The 17,393-nt window shown below is 42.4% G+C and overlaps 1 protein-coding gene across 1 annotated transcript in view; it reads right to left on the bottom strand.

Moving 5' to 3' along the window:
- Window positions 1–439: 439 nt before the first annotated feature.
- The window catches only part of LOC126248095 (dnaJ homolog subfamily C member 2), a 212,277-nt gene continuing 195,323 nt past the window's right edge, over window positions 440–17,393 (bottom strand). The window contains exons 8-11 of the mRNA XM_049948761.1: window positions 8,970–9,209; window positions 8,620–8,834; window positions 1,225–1,367; window positions 440–715 (exon numbers count right to left, since the gene is read on the bottom strand). Coding sequence (XP_049804718.1) covers window positions 650–715; window positions 1,225–1,367; window positions 8,620–8,834; window positions 8,970–9,209 — 664 coding nt within the window. The 3' untranslated portion in view covers window positions 440–649. The remainder of the gene's footprint in view (window positions 716–1,224; window positions 1,368–8,619; window positions 8,835–8,969; window positions 9,210–17,393) is intronic.

Raw genomic sequence — 17,393 nt, 5'->3', positions numbered from 1 at the left:
GGCATTGGAGTTGCCTTCTTTATTTTGTTAGAGTTTAATGACTTTCCAACACCAAAGTACTATCCAGAAAGCTACCAATTTTGAATTTTGGCAAGGGGGGAGAGAAAAAAAAAAAAGAACCACACCCACTAGTTTCCTGCCCCCTCCCCCCCAGAACATGACTTCACAGCTTTAAAATAGCAATACGACTGATTGAGAATTTACTCTTTCAATGAAAAATGTATTACAATATTAACATAAATTATTCTTACAAAATGGTGCAAAAACTCACCAGAGGGAAGACAAAACTAAACCAAGTTTCTCAAAGAAAACAGGATGTGCACTCTCTCTTTCTAAACAGTAAGTCTGTTAACTACTTAAGTTTTTGGTTTTTAAAACTGGAAATATTTTGTAAAAGGCTGGGACAGAGGTACAGGTGTCAAATTGTAAACCAAAGGCAATCAACGAACACAACATTCTTCAATATAAAATACAGTAGCAATCAGTTGTACAAAAGGTACAGAATTTGCAAGATATGTTGCACAATGCTATGTACAAGTATCCAAAAATTTTTCAATAATTTAAGGAATTTCAATTCGTTGGGAATTAGTGGGTAAAAATTAGCTGGATATCAAAACAAAATATTGAGCTCCCTAAATGACACTAGGGGTTATTTTTTCTTTTGTTCAGCAGCAGCTTGAGCTGCCTTTTTGGCTTTAACCATTTCAGCAATTTCCTGTAAAGAGAAGAAAAAAATTAGGAATGTGGCACACACAAGGCTTGCAATAATAATAATAATAATAATAATAATAATAATAAACTTTTACATAGTATTTCTGACATCTAGTTGAATGTGTTAGTATTCAAGAGTGAAAATGATATGATACAGTAAGTTAAAAATTAAGTGTGTGTGTGTGTGTGTGTGTGTGTGTGTGTGTGTGAGAGAGAGAGAGAGAGAGAGAGAGAGAGAGAGATATTACAGAACTTGCCCACTGACTACAGATATTATGTCTGTGTAGCTCACATTAGACTGTGAATGCAGAAGTAAGCTGCATGATGCCCACCTTACTGCCAACTACCGGCTTTTTATACTAACATTTTATTTCACACAGAGTTTTCCATTAACATAACCATTTGAACAGATTAACTCTGCCAACTATTATTCCTTCACAGCAATAACAATTAACAGTTGTACTACACCAATGATCAATATTAACATGTCGGTGAATACACAGAAAACATTACCTTGTATCTAGAAATACATTGTTTCTTTGTTCTTGTTGGTATGCACTCTGCAATTCTCTCCCATCTGTTTGGTGTTGAATTAGGGTAAGTCTTCAGTGCTTGTTCTAGAAGTTTCTGTTCAGCCCCTGTCCATGGAGTCTCTTCTGTTGATGTTGAAGCCATAAAGAAAAGAGAGGTTATATTCAGAACTTTCAGAACTAGAATTACACGAAGACAGAAAAAACACAAAGGGAGTGTGTAAAGTTACATATGTAAATGACTCCTATTATGTTGTTGTTGTCACATTTTGTACTGACAGAATAGATATTACTATAATGAGTTACATACAATATAGTACATTTTTGTAAAATACTAAAGTATTTAATATTATGCTATGAGATTGCACAGGGCTTAAAGAGTTCACTTCTGCTATACATCAACACAATTAATGTGTTTTTACAGCACTATATCAAGCTGTTTAACTATGTACTCAGACTGGTTTAAACTTTTAGTTTGGATGACTTACAACACCTTGAGAATCAAGTCAGAAATACAATAATTAAGAAGTTTCTACACTGTGTAAAAAAAAGGGTCAATATTATTTTACATGCCTGTGTGTGAAAGTTGAAGAGACAGTGTTTACACCATGCTTAAGTTAACACAAATGCAATCTGAAGACAGAACAGTAGTTGGTAATTAGATGAAGTCAACAATCTGCTTCACTAAAAGGGTGTTCAACAGTGTACATACAAGATCAAACAGTAAGTGGTTCTAATGGTTCAAATGGCTTTGAGCACTATGGGGCTTAACGTCTGAGGTAACCAGTCCCCTAGAACTTAGAACTACTTAAACCTAACCAACCTAAGGACATCATACACATCAATGCCCGAGGCAGGATTGATTCGAACCTGTGACTGTAGTGGTCGCAGTAAGGGGTAGTGTAATGTATCAACATAATTAACAACATTCCATTATTGCTTCTGTCAGCACAATTCATAAACAGAATAAATTGTTGTTGGATACAGATAGTATAGAGTTGGTGTTTGCCAGTTTTTACTAGCTATATGTACCAAATCTCCATTTCAGTCCAATACATAGTCAATTTCCCCAAGGTTTTTTCTAAGTATTGCTACAGTAATTAAAAAACCAAAGGTGTTAATTTACTAACTGCTGCGTGGATATTATAAACGTTTGCTATATTTTATTTCTTTCCCTTTTTGTCAGCATTTGTCCTTAATGCCAATACAAAGTGATTCTGGACAAAAATTTGTCATTACTGATCAATCTGTCATCAGTTTACTGCAACTAACTTCTTTCTTTACAAGACTTCTTCCAGCACTTACAGCAGCATTTAAATTCAGAACACATATGTCTCTCTTTTATACAGTGCTTTCATGAAACATTCAGAAACTGAAATGACATCATTGTGCCCACACTACCTGGAGGTCCTATCAACTTGCTGTTCTATCACCCCAAAACTATTTTCAAAGATCGTTCTAGTGGAGGCATATTTTCTGTTGCCTCTTGACACCATCTGACTTCTGGAGATCACTAGAACTTGTACGTTTGTAGTAATAGCACTCAAGGTGCTTTGCCTACTTAATGCTAGTTTGTTCGTTAGTTTATTTGTCTGCTCGGTTTTTTTGTTTGTCAAGTGTAACTGTCATCCTTTTTTTTATTTACATTTACTATGTGCTTTTACACATGCAGTAGGTCTGGCCAATGAGTGGTCCGACACCAAGCTTCTTGCTGCTGATGTCTCATTATGTGTGCACTTAAGCTGTGCACAAAGAGCGCAGTGTTGTCTGCGTAAAGTGCTAGCTCCACCCTTGGGGGTTTTGGTATGTTTGGTGTGTATAATGTGTACAGCAGGGAACTGAATATGTACTCCTGGGCACACCGGCCCTGACTTGCCTTACTGTGGACTTTGTCTGTTTGGACATGAAACTTATGGTCCCTTAAGTAGGATAGAAGCAGGCTGACGTGTGACACGGGTACTCCCAGTACAAGTAGCTTGTCTAGGAGCCCGTCGTGCCACACACACACACACACACACACACACACACACACACACAACAGTGTGAATATGTGTTCCCTTCAAGGCACTTTTCACTCTTAGGAACAGTCAAAAGTCACAAGGAGCCAAATTTGGTGAATACGCAGGATGTTCAAGGATTGGAATGTGCTTGTCCACTGAAAAGTGTTTCACAGGTATGGTTTTGTGGACTGGTGCATTGTCCTGATGCAGAATCCATGTGTTGTCATTCCAAAAATTTGGTCATTTCTTCCTTAATCTTTCCCTCAGCTTCATTTGGATTTGTTTGCAGTGCTACTGATTATTCATTTGGCCATAGGGCACCCATTCAGTCATTAAAACCCTCCTGATAAAAAAAATCATCATCATTGCTTGGTCATGTGGGAGTATTTCAGTGCATCGACTGACCCTTTGTTTCTGGTTCATACTGGAAGAGCCTTGTTTCATCACTTGTCGGCAGGGCGGGTTCTTCGCTGAATCTTCCCATGACATCAGAGCAGATGTTCTTCCAATGGTCTTTTTGTTCCTGAGAGAAGCTTTTTGGAACCAGTTTCGCATAAGTTTTTCCCATCTTTAATTCACAATGCAAAATCTGTCTTTTTTCATTAATTTTTTATATGTCTGTGTAGCTCTGCTACCATGTTAAGAGTAAAATTTATGAGAAGGTGTGGCGGAACACTGCATGAGCCACTGCTGACCGGTGAGTGTGGCATGTCGACATTTGGGTTAAGACAACAAGCATGTGAATTTATTGTGAGATGAGCTAGCCTCACTCAGTGTAGCTTGCCAGCGGAGTGGTAAGACACAGCACAGGCAAGTTAATGCCCTCATCATCAGGGTTTCGGTGGTGTTGCTCAGTATGTGACAAGCAGTGGTACACTGACACAACAAGCGCACTGCTATCTCGTATAAACAAACATAGATTTGGTATCAGAGTCATTTGCAGTCCAGCAGTACCACCAAGATGCAGGGGCTACACCAGACAAGAAAATGACATGGAGCCACCAGCCCAAGCAGCGGATTTGAGTCCCTGCCAGGGTACTTGCTTCCTGCACATGTCTACTCCCTGGATTTGGTGCCACAGTGCAGCAGGCCTGCCAGTCCATTCCCACAGCAGTTACACTCCTGATAGGAGGCAGCAGTTGCACCCGGGCACAGCAGATGCTTCACAACAATGTGGTGGGTGCAAGGTGTAAATGTTCTAGTTTTCACCTGGTTGATATGGGCAATATGGGTGTATTTGTCTAGTAGTATATCAGCTGTTAACCGTGAGTAATGATTTGGCCGGTACAGCGAAGTTATGCTACCACCCAAGTTAAATCATTTTTTAGATGTGTAGTAGTAGTAGTAGTAGTAGTAGTAGTTGCAGCAGCAGCAGCAGTAGCAATGGTGATGAGCAGCTGCTCAGACGAGAGTAGTGAAGTTATAATAAGAAGAAATATGAGAGTGGTATGGTTAAGTGTTCCCATAATTTGATTTTGTTTTACGCAGACCAGTGAATACTGATAGGTATTTATGCATGTAAGTTAGTGAGAAGTGTTGGGATAGTAATATGTTTAATTTTTTTAAAGTTATGTTTGTATAACTGGTAAGAGGTAGTAACACCATGGTCAGTACCACTGGGAGCAGCATTTGCGATACTGCAGGGGCTACCATAGAGGAGGTATTGATAATTGTAAGAGACGAAGGAAATAAGATGTGAGTGGAGAATGTGGAGTTGTCTAACAAATGGGAAGCAATTCAGGCTGAGGGGAAGGAAAGAGCTTATTGCAAAACTCTGGAATACAGAGAGAAGTTGTGGAGAGTGATTGATAGAAAATGGTCCTTGGGAGATGAGGAATATGTTGATGATGGAGAAGATGGATAGGACAAAAAGAGTGGGAGCAGAGAGGAGAAAGGAGGAGGAAGCTGAAAGGGATAGGAGCAGGTTTGTGGATAGTCTGTCTGTTCTTGCAGGACAACTGGGTACTATTAATGTAGTTAAACCTGTTAGTCCTGTGAAGGGTATAGAAGAACATCATGAATGGGTGGGTGATCTTTTGAATGGGAAGATTAAGATAATTGTATATGGTATGTAAAGCAAGTTCCTGAGAATCCATGCAAGGTGCAGAATAATGCTGTTGCTGAAGTTAAGGAGAGTAATCTCTGATATCAAGTCAAATTGTGGAGTCTGAGGTGGCAGAAATGAGTTTGGGCTGCACCGAAGTGATTTAAGTGTAGGGATAGCAACATGAATGATTTAAGTGTCTGCCTTACTAGGTGATAATGGGTGTTGTGTTGAGGCTGATGAGCCAAGAGGAGATGCACAGGGAAGTGCTTGCGCCAGTGACTTCTGCATCACGCAGAGCAGAACTGCAGACAATGTTGTTGTTTTATATACTACAGGTAATGCACAAGCAGAATGTGGGTCCAGCACAAGTACTAGGTCATATATAATCTTGCAGGCCAAGCAGCTGATGTGTGCAGCAAGCTATTTACTACATAGCCACAGTATTATATGCCTGATGAGTGTAAAGTAGGTAAAGAGTACAATGCAAGTCTGAATTCTGACTGAACATCATGCCACAGTAAACCCTCGGTGACATAAAGCTGTTGCCAGTGTAGAGCTATCACAAGGTGGATCTAACGTATGGGACAAAGCAGTTAAACTGTGTACAACTACAGTAAAGTGCTATTTGCTTGGTATAGTACCACCAGGAAGTTGGTTTTTGGGAGCAGGAGCACCAGAAAACCAATCATTTCAAGGGGAATTCAGTATGTAATGAGCACTACAATGGGATGAATAAGTAAGACTATGTGTCGGAGTGTTGTGAAGGGTAGTGCTGTATGTGGTTTTCTTGAGAGGTTAGTTTTGGGAATACATTTGCTGGGAAAGCATAAAGGGAACTGTTGTCACATGGACAAATTTCTGAAAGTTGTTCCAAACAAAAGTTTAAACAACCACCTCTTTTGACAAATGGGGTGCTGAGCATAAGAGTACAATGTAGCCAGACCATGTGTTGTTAAAAGTCATATGTTAAGAACAAATTATTAAGAAAGAAAGAGTGTCATTTTTTGTTTCTAAGCATGAAATGGAGAGTTAGAAGCTGTGTGCATAAGCATGGTAAGAGACGTAGCAGTGAAATACATTTTGCAACATTTAAGATAATAAGCAGGGTAAGGGACCCTTGAGAGATATTGTGAAATTAAGCAATGCGAGTAAAGATTCCAAAAGTGAAGACAGCCATAGTAGGTGTACAAGGAACACTATAGTATAAATGTCAGAGAGAAATGTATTATTTAGAGTTTAAGAAAATACAAGGCCATGGAATGATCGATGAATGTTCTCAAATTGGTAAGGACATATGTTTTTACAGAATGGAAGTAGTGTAGAAGCACAAAGTGATGAAAGTTCTAGAGGAAATAATGGAATGTTAAAATGGGATAGATGCAAACAACAGAATAGCAGAGGAGGCATTTAGCAAGTAAGGATTGAAGTCAAATGTAGACTCTGAACTTTGAAAACTGTACTGCCAGATGTTTTGTAGGGATAACTTGGGTTTTATAAGTGATACCCTGTGGGAAACTGCTCCTAAGGAAGATTTGAGGGGCTGGGTGTTCTCCATGGAGGGGGATAATGTAGCACAACTACCACCTTAAGAGCAAAATTTGTGAGGTGAGGTGGAACACTGCATTACCCGCCAGTGACTGGTGAGCTTAATGTGTCAACATTTGGGGTAAGACAGCGAGTGTGACAAATTAGTGAGATGGGCCAGTCTCACTTGGCATAACTTGTCAGCACAGCAGTAATACAAGGCACAGGCAAGGCGATGCCTCCACAATCAGAGTTTCGGTGGTGTTGCTGAGTTCTTGACCAGGAGAGGTGCATTGATGCAAGAAGTGCACAGCTATCTAGTATAAATAATAACTCATTCTGTATCCCAGTCATTCACAGTCAAGCAGTACTACCAAAATGCAGAAGTTGCTCCAGGTGAGGAGATGACACACAGCCACCAGACGCAGCCCCAGGTTCTAGTCCCTGCTGGAGTGCCTGCTTTCTACACTACGTTTGCCTCTCTGGACTTGGTAACACAGTGCAGTGGGTCTGCCAGTCCAATCCAGTAGCAGCTGGACTCCTGTCAGGAATCAATGTGTTGCACCCTGGGCACAGTAGCCACCTACCGACAATGTGGCAGGTGTGTCTCTTGCCAATTGCCTTGGCCCCCAGGGTGTAGACATTCACTGAAGGGGGCTACCTCTGCAAGATTCCAGTACGTGTCACTGACGTCAGTGCTGTGGCTCATGCAACGTAACCATGGGCCCGATGCTGAGTGCAGATGTCAGCAAAGAAGCCAGCTAGATGGATGCTGGGCACTGACTGACTGACTGACTGACTGACTGACTACTGGTCCACTCCTGTGGGGCAGGGGCACGATCGCCTCCTCACTGCACTGTAGAATCAATGTATTGGTGAGAAATGTTTCTCCTTGGGTGTCATTGACTTGTAATCCAGTATCACCCCACAGCCACTCAGCCTCCTGCAAATGTATACCAATGAAGTGGTTTTGTTAGTCATGGGAGATTTCGGTAAAGTCAATTCAGGCTGAACAGATGTTAAGTGTTGCAGAAGAGGTGTTGGAACCAATGGGAACTCGATTTTTATCGAGCAGGTAATGGTGGCCCTTCTGCTTCTATGCATAATTGTGGTATGGGGTTTGTCCAGTCAGCCCCTGTGGACAATCTGATGCCCTTGTGGAGCACTGAGTCCAGCTTTTTAATTATGTTAATCATACTGATGTACAGTACATGCGATTTAGATGAGGGCCCATTAAACTTCTACAAAATTTCAGCAATCAGGATTTTTCTAACAGAGGCTCAATGAAAACCAATGCTAGCATCCTTTTTCATTGTGTCCCTCTGTAATTCAACACCTCCTCTATATGGTGAGCAGCAATTTATCCTTTCCTTATGATTGTTGTTCCATCCTGGGCGTTCCATTGTTCTTACAGTAGTGTCATACGGCTTCTTCATCTGCCAGCTGTTACTAGCACATTCACCACAGTCACTAAAGGTGTTATCAGAGATGGGCCAATATGTATGCAGAAGGTTGCAGATAATAATAAGTAGCCAACTGCAGACAAAAGGAGTGCAGTTCAGGTATGACAGATCTGCATGACTCATCAAACTACCAATACAATGCCACCTAATTAAGACATACACACAAATTTGTTGTACAAAGAAACCACACAAATGAAGAGCACAAAAATTAGAAATCTTTCAACACACTTCAAAAAGTGTTCTATTCCATTTCAAACATTACTCACATATGTATAGTTAATCACCTAGTGCAAAACACTCAAATCAGTGATAAGTAAATTATTATTTAAAGCTTTGTCACTCACCTTCAAGTCTCTCTGTCATAGAACCACTTGTATCACCAGCGGAATGCTCCTTCTCAAATATGTTGTATGCTTGTTTGTTCACAGTTTCTTTTAAAACATTTCTGCTGAAATCTGAACTCTGGAGGGATTTGGCTTTTGCAAGAACATCCTTTGCAGTTTTCTTAGTAGAAGAGGCTACATCATGTTGGTTAATGAAGTTTGCGATAACTTCCCACCTGAGAAAATTTACCATGATCAGACTCGGCGATGAATGAAACAAATGCATTAAAACTTTTAATTTTCAAACAACAGAATGATGAACATATTTCACAACACAAGTAATGAGCTGAAATGTTTAATTATTATTTTACCTCTGATTTGTTCCAGCTGGAAATAAATTAACAGCTTTAATAAGGACATGTATTTCTTCAGTTGACCAGTTGACTTGACCTCCCTTCCTTGATCCATGTGCACCTGATGCACCACTATTACGTTGGGATGCAGCCAAAAGGGCTTGCCGCTCTTCTTCAATTTGCTTCTCAGTATCTTCGATAGCACCGATATATACACTTCGACCACCTAGTATCATTTTCTCTAAGAGCTCATCAATTCTATAAAAGAGAAAAGACACATCAGATATGATGTAAACACAATTAATCAAATAGGGTCTATCAACTGCTTGTAAACTACTAATACGTAACTGATGGCATCCATTTTTGCACAGGTTGTATGATTTAAATACAGTGGAATCTCATCAGTACGTCCCAATTACCGCCTTTTTCTACGCAGTACATTGCAGTCCCAATTGTGTTAAACACATATTAAACAGACTCATTTGTGCATTCTCCCTCCCCACTTCGCACATTCAGATTTGGTAGTATCAGTACTGTTTGGCTGCTGCAACTTTTGCCATCGAGAGTTGTAAGAGACTGACGTTCATGGAAACACAGTGCACAAATGTACAGGGAGATAGTGCCTTCCAGTGCCAACAACGTTGCAAGACATACAGATAATTTGCTATGGTAGAAAGGACTTGCCAAAGTAGTCTGTATAGGTTGATACCAGCTCTGATGAATTCTGACTTCTGTAGAGCACAAACAACCTTAATAGCGTGTAAGGAAAAGGTAGAACACTACTCAACATAAAATTGACATGTTGAGCTGCAGACAAGCACAACAAAATAACTGTTCTACATTTAGCCTTCGGCCAACGCCTTCTTCAGAAAAAGAGCCAAACACACATTCAGTCATTCATACAAGCATACACGATTGCCATTGGTGGTAGCTCGGACCAGAATGGAACTGTCATATTGAACAGATGTAGCAATCTAGAGGGAAAGGGGAAGGGATATGAGTGTACAGGTGGGGGGGGGGGGGGGGAGGAGCACTGCATGACAAGACAGCCACAAGGCACAGCGTCAGGAGGTTGTGGGGCAAGGAGGTGGGGAGTGTAAAAGGAGAGAGAGGCAGAGAAGGGGTAAGACATTGGCAGGGGGCAGCACACACAGATGGTGAGGGGATATGAACAGGGAGGAGGCAATAGGAAACTGTTGTATGGAGGGTGTGGGGATAGTAGGTTACCTTTGGTTACAGACAGGATAATTTTGGAAGCAGAAAACTTGTTTTAAGGATAACTCACTTCAGTGTAGTTCAGAAAATCTGGTCGTAGAGGGGAGGATACAGATAGCCCGGGTTGTGAAGCAGCCATTGAAATCAAGCATGTTATGTTCACCTGCATGTTGTGTCAAAAGGTGGTCTACTTTGCTCTTGACCACAGTTTGGCAGAAGCCATTCATCCTGGTGGACAGCTGATTGGTAATACAAAAAGCTGTGCAATAATTGCAGCAGACCTGGGATATGATGGCGGTTTCATAAGTGGACCAGCCTCTGATGGGGTAGAATAAGCCTACAGCAGGACAGGAATAGGAAGTGTGGGGAGGGTGGATTGGGCAGATCTTGCACCTGGGTCTTTCACAAGGATATGATCACTGTAGCAAGGGGTTGGGATTGCAAGTGGCACAGGGATGGACTATGATGTTGGATTGATTATGGAACATGACTTTAGGAGGGGTGGGAAGGATCTCTCTTAGTTTAGGGCAAGATGATAGGTAATCAAAGCCTCAATGAAGGATGTGGTCCAGTTGTTCCAGTCCACAGTGGTACTGGGTGACAAAGCGGGCACTCCTCTATAGATAGTTCTTGGGGGTGGTGGAAAGATTGAGGATGTGTGGAGAAATGGCACAAGAGATCTGTTAGCAGACCAGGTCCTGGGGGTAGTGCCTGTCTGTGAAGGACTTTGTGAGAACCTCAGCATACTGGGCAACAGAGTTCTTATCACTGCAGATACACTGCCCCCAGGACGCCAGACTGTATATGGGAGGGATTTTTTGGTGTGGAAAGGATGAAAGGTGTCAAAATGCAGGTGTGGTTGGCGGGTTTAATGAGGGCAGAAGTGTGGATAGAGCCATCAGAGAGGACGTGGCCAACATCCTGGAAGGTAGCACACTGGGTTGAGGAGGACCAGGTGAAGTGGAAAGGAGAGAAGGTGTTGTGGTTGTGAACGAATGAGCATAGGATATCTTGACCGTGAATCCCTATCATAAAGATATCATCAATGAACCTGAATCAAACCAGAGGTTTGACATACTTGGAGGCCAGGGGTGTCTCCTCTAGATGCCCACAAACAGGTTGGCATAGTGGGTTGCCATGTGGGTGACCATGAATGCTGCAGATTTGTTTGTATACCTTCCCTTTGGAGGAGAAGTAGCTGTGAGTTAGGATAAAGTTAGTAAGGTGTATGAGAAATGAGGTAATAGGTTTGGAATCTGAAGGATGTTGGGAAAGGCAATGTTCAATAGCAACAAGACCATGAGCACGAGGGATGTTGGTGTATAAGGAAGTGATGAGTAAAGATCTGGGTGGTAAAGGGGTGGGGATGGCGGGAATCGGTGAAAGGAGTGGTTGGTATCTTTCACGTGGGATGCTAGATTACAGTCAGATGGTTGGAGGTGTCCGTCAGTGAGGGCTAAAGTTCTTTCAGTGGGGGGACAATAACCAGCTACAATGGGGTGTCCATGATAGTTGGATTTGTGGATTTTAGCGAGCATGTAGAAGATGGGTGTCTGGCATGTTCTGTAATGGGATCAATCTGGCAGCACTTATAGGTGTGGTAGTCAGATAATTGGCTGATGCTTTCTGTTAAGTAGTCACTGTAATTCATAATGACAGTGTTGGGACCTTTGTCTGCAATTAGGATGATTAGGTCATTATTTGTTTTAAGGTTGTGTAAGGCTGTCCTTTCTTCTGCTGAAAGGTTGGTGTTCTTAGGAAGGGCCTGAGGAAGGATGGTAAAGTCAAGTTGGAGGTAAGCAATTGCTGGAACCACCTTTGCTCCCATTGCGAGATACTGCGACTGTGCAATCCCTGCTACATAAATCACATTTCTAAAATTGAACCCCTTACTCTCCAGATGTGCAGGTGCATTCCAGACATCACTCAACGTTTCATCTTTACAGTGAGTAACAATCTTTTTTCTTGTACTGATGATATTCCAACCTGGAGTTTCCATTGTTTGATTTTAACTAGCAGCTTTTCTTGCATCCTACATCCCTCTGATATTTTCCTTTACTACTACTATTACTCCTCTCTAAAGTATTACTTTCTCAGTGTCAATTCTTTCTCTTCTTTTCTGTGTTTACTCATTGCCTCATATCACACATGCTCTGACTTCTGAACCACACTGTATCAATGACCATGTCTGCATATAATACACAGCTACATGAATGCGCAAGATTATTGTTGCACTATCTAATGCCCCAAAATTCTTCCCTCCAGTAACTATATTTAATCCTATTGATCCCATTTCCTCCCTCATCCTCCATAGTTTTGTGTTTTATTTACCACACCACCCATTCCACATGAACTGTGATCCTCCTTCCCCTTCTCTTCCTTTATCCAAACACACGCATGCTCTCATACCTCACCCATTCCTTTTCTTTCAGTTTTTGTATGTTTTTAACGAATTTGTGCATATTTTCATGTGGTTTCAAGCATTTGCGCAAATTTTTATGTACATGTGCATATTGCTATGTGTTTTTACTTATCTGTGTGTGTTTTTTTGTGTAGCTTTACACATTTTTGTGTGTCTTTTCTGTTATCCAATTCCCCTAACAGTCATCCAACACCTTGATTTGCCCACTTTCACATCATTAACCCAGTCCCACATCCTGTTTCTTAAATGTCACCTAAACCATGAGATCCACCCCCCACCCCTTCCCCACAATGGATTAAGCATTATGATTCCTTTCTCTCGATCCTATCTCTGCTTCACAATAACCTTCACCTTTTCAGTCTGCCAGTCCTTGGCCCTTTACCTGGTACTGCAAAAACATATGTCCATGGCACAGCCATCCCAAAACAACCTCCACTCCCTCTGCAGATACTGCTCCTGTGCAATCCTTGCTGCATATATGTAATGTATGCATCTCTAAAATTCAATCACTTGCTCTCTAGCACCTACTGAAATCCTCCTGCTGCCTCGGGGCACCACTATTCAACCCCTAGCATACCCACAGCGTTCCTCCTCATGAACTCCATATAGTACTCAGATCCTGTCTAGCTGACCTTTACAACTTGCCACATTCCCCAAAACTCCCTATCAACATTCCACCAAATCCAGGACACAAATATTCGCGGAACACAGTTCTTAAACTTTCCCTCAAACCCTCAGCCCCACAGAACATTCAGTCCTATCTACAAGACTCACCTGTAGCCCTACACCCAAATTTAACCATGCTGGACATGCCAAAGGTCTACTCTCCTTCTCTTCATCCCTGCAGTGGGTACACTTCTTTGCCACCAATCCCTCCAACCAAAGCCAACCTGATGCCAAAATTTACGGCTGTCTTTCCCAGTTTATATGACCATCCAACTGTGATACCCTCCCCAGTCACCATCCAGGTTTTCCTTACTTCCAACTTGTATCACCAACCTACCAGAGTTCCCTTCCTAACACCACCAACCTTTCAGCAGAACAAAGGACAGCCTTATACAACCTAAAAACAAATAATGTCCTAATCATCCTAACTGCCAACACTGTCATTATGAATTGGCGGAAAGCGTCAGCCAATGATCTGACTACCCCACCTATAAACTCTGCCAGAGTGATACCATCACTGAAGTCCAACATAATGTTCAATGCCTGATTAGTGCCTTAGGAACTTTCCAGAACCTCTCCCCTGAATCCATTTCCCTCCTCACCCCCATAACATCCCACACATCCACCTTCTATGTGCTGCCTAAAATCCACAAATCCAACTATCATGGACACACCAATGTAGCTGGTTATTGTGCCCCCACTGAAAGAACCTCAGCCCCAACTGACCAATACCTCCAACCATCCTTTCCTCCTAGATCCTTACTCGTCACTGCTGATACCACTTTGTTATACACCAACATTCCTAATGATCACAGTCTTGCTGCTAATGAACACTACGTTTCCCAATGTCCTTCAGATTCTAAACCTATTACCTCAAATCTCATACACCTTAATAACTTTATTCTAACACACAACTACTTCTCCTTTGAAGGGAACGTACACAAACAAATCTGCGGCACATTTACAGGCACCAATATGGCACAGGCACCAATATGGCATCCTCCTATGCCAACCTGTTTGTGGACAACTAGAGGAGACACTCCTAGCCTCCCAGTATGCCAAACCTCTGGTCTGATTCAGGTTCGCTGATGATATCTTCATGACAGCAACTCATAGTCAAGATATCCTATGCTCATTCCTTCACAACCTCCACACTTTCTCTCCTATCCACTTCACTCGGTCCTCCTCAACCCAGCATGCTACCCTTCCTGTATGTTGACCACCACCTCTCTGATGGCTCCATCCACACCTCTGTCCAAACTAAATCCACCACCCACACCTGCATTTTGACACCTGTCATCCCTTCCACACCAAAAAATGCCTCCCATATACAGCCTGGCCACCTGTGGACAGTGTATCTGCAGTGATAATAACTCTGTTGCCCAGTACCTGTCATACCTTCGGTATCAAAAAATCTCTAGTGACAAGAACTCCATTCCCAGTATGCTGAGGTTCTCACAAGATCCTTCATGGACAGGCACTACCCCCAGACCTGGTCTGCTAACAGGTCTCTTGTGCCATTTCCCTACACACCCTCAATCTTCCCACCATCCCCAAGAACCAGCTACAGAGGAGTGCCCCTTTTGTCATCCAATACCAAACTAGACGCAAACGACTGAACCACATTCTTCGTCAAGGCGTTGATTACCTATAATCATGTCCTGAACTAAGAGAGATCCTACCCTGGATCCTTCCCACCCCTCCTGAAGTCGTGTTCCATAATCCACCCAACCTCCACAACATCCTAGTCCATCCCTGTGCCACTGGCAGTGCCAACCCCTAGCCACAGCGATCATATCCCTGTGAAAGACCCATGTGCAAGATCTGCCCAGTCCACCCACCCCACACTTGCTATTCCAGTCGTGCTGTAGGCTTATTCTACCCCATCAGAGGCTGGTCCACTTATAAAACCAGCCATTCTATCCCAGGTCTACTGCAATCACCACACAGCTTTTATGTTGGTATGATTACCAATCAGCTGTCCACTGGGATAAATGGCCACTGCCAAACTGTGGCCAAGAGCAAAGTAGACCACCTTTCGGCACAACATGCAGCTGAACATAACATGCTTGATTTCAATGGCTACTTCACAACCTGGTCCATCTGTATCCTCCCCTCCACAACCAGATTTTCTGAACTACACTGAAGTGAGTTGTCCTTAAAACACATTTTCTGCTCCCATAAGAATCCCGTCTGTAACCGATGGAAACCCACTGTCCCCACACACTCTGTATCCAATCACCTCCTCCCTGTTCATGTCCCTTCACCATCTTTGTATGCTGTTCTCTGCCACCTCGACCACCTGTCTTTCCCCTTATCTGCCCCTCTCCTTTTACACTCCCCCCTCAAGCCTCCTGATGCTGTCCCTTGTGGTGGTCTTGTTGGCATGCAGTGCTCTCCTTTCCCCCCACCTGTACCCTGATGTCCCTTCCTCTTCCCCACCCCCCTCCAAATTGCTGCTTCCATTCAATATGACAGTCGCATTCTGTTCCACTGCCAGTGTTGGCAGTCATATGTGTGTGAGGTGTGCTTGCTTGTGTGAATGGTGTGTTGGTTTCCTTTTCTGAAGAAGGCTTTGGCCGAACGTGTAAGAATCTTTTCATTATGCCTATCTGCAACTCAACGCATCATCTTGATGGTGAGTATGAATCTATTTTTTTCCTTAAATTGTTGATATTCTTATCTGAAGTTTCCATTGTTTGAATAGTGTGCAATTCAGACAGGAACGCTACCTATGGATTATGGCTCGGAGGAACACTGACAGCAACGCCACCATGTTGAATAATTATTTTCGTGCAGCCACAAGACATTGTGTTACTAGTCAAACTGTGCACATAATAGGCTGCATGATGCACAACTTCACTACCAACGTCCATGGCGAGGTCCTTCTTTGCAACCAAGACACCATGCAGTGCAGTATAGATGGACCCAACAACATGCCGAATGGACTACTCAGGATAGGCATCACGTTCTCTTCACCAATGAGTGTCACATATGCCTTCAACCAGACAATCATTGGAGACATGTTTGGAGGCAACCCGGTCAGGATAAATGCCTTAGACACACTGTCTAGCGAGTGCAGCAATGTGGAGGTTCCCTCTTGTTTTGGGATGGCATTATGTGGGGCCAGCGTACGCCACTGATGGTCATGGAAGGCGCTGTAATGGCTGTATGATATGTGATGCCATCCTCCAAACGATAGAGCAACCATATCAGCAGCATATTGGCAAAGCATTCGTCTAAGAGATGAACCCTATTGAACATGCCTGGGATAGATAGAAAAGGGCTGTTTATGGATGATGTGACCCACCAACCACTCAGAGATCTACGCTGAATCGCCGTTGGGGAGTGGGACAATCTGGACCACCAGTCCCTTGATGAACTTGTGGATAGTATGCCACGATGAATACAGGCATACATCAATGCAAGACGACATGCTACTGGGTATTAGAGGTACCAGTGTATACAGCAATCTGAACCACCACCTCTGAAGGTCTCTCTGTGTGGTGGTACAATATGAAATGTGTGGTTTTCATGAACAATAAAAAGGGCGGAAATGATGTTTATGTTGATCGCTATTCCAATTTTCTGTACAGGTTCCGGAACTCTTGGAACCGAGGCGATGAAAATATATATATATTTGAATATGTGTACATGGAAACTGAATATACCTTAATCAACTTTAAACACAATAGTGAGCAAACAAAAAACAATTGAAGCAGAATGTTTGGAAGAGGAAATGGCTAACAAAACTGAATGTGTGTTGGTCAGTTTCCAGAACTGGAAAATGTGCTACTAAAGTGGATAAAACGAGCTTGTGCTCTGAACGTACCAGTTAACAGTACAGTGGTTCATGCTAAGGCAACATATTTGGCCTCGCAGATTTTAAGGCAGCAAATGGTTGGATCGAAAATTTCAAAAACAGGCATAATTTAGTGCACAAATGTGTTCGAAGTGAGGTTGGAAGCAAAGTTAAGTCATGGAGAAATACACTTCCATCAGTCATAAAAAAATACTGTATCAAAAGATGTTTTTAATGCAGATGAAAAGGGCTTATTTTTTACCATCTGCCTTTCAAGACTCTGGAGCTCACAGGAGAGAAATGACACAGTGGAAAACCTAATAGCGAGACGCTAAGT

Source organism: Schistocerca nitens, chromosome 3, assembly GCF_023898315.1.
Source record: "Schistocerca nitens isolate TAMUIC-IGC-003100 chromosome 3, iqSchNite1.1, whole genome shotgun sequence".
NCBI lineage: Eukaryota > Metazoa > Arthropoda > Insecta > Orthoptera > Acrididae > Schistocerca > Schistocerca nitens.
The sequence above is the reverse complement of the archived record's forward strand: the minus strand, read 5'-3'. Positions and strand labels throughout refer to the sequence as shown.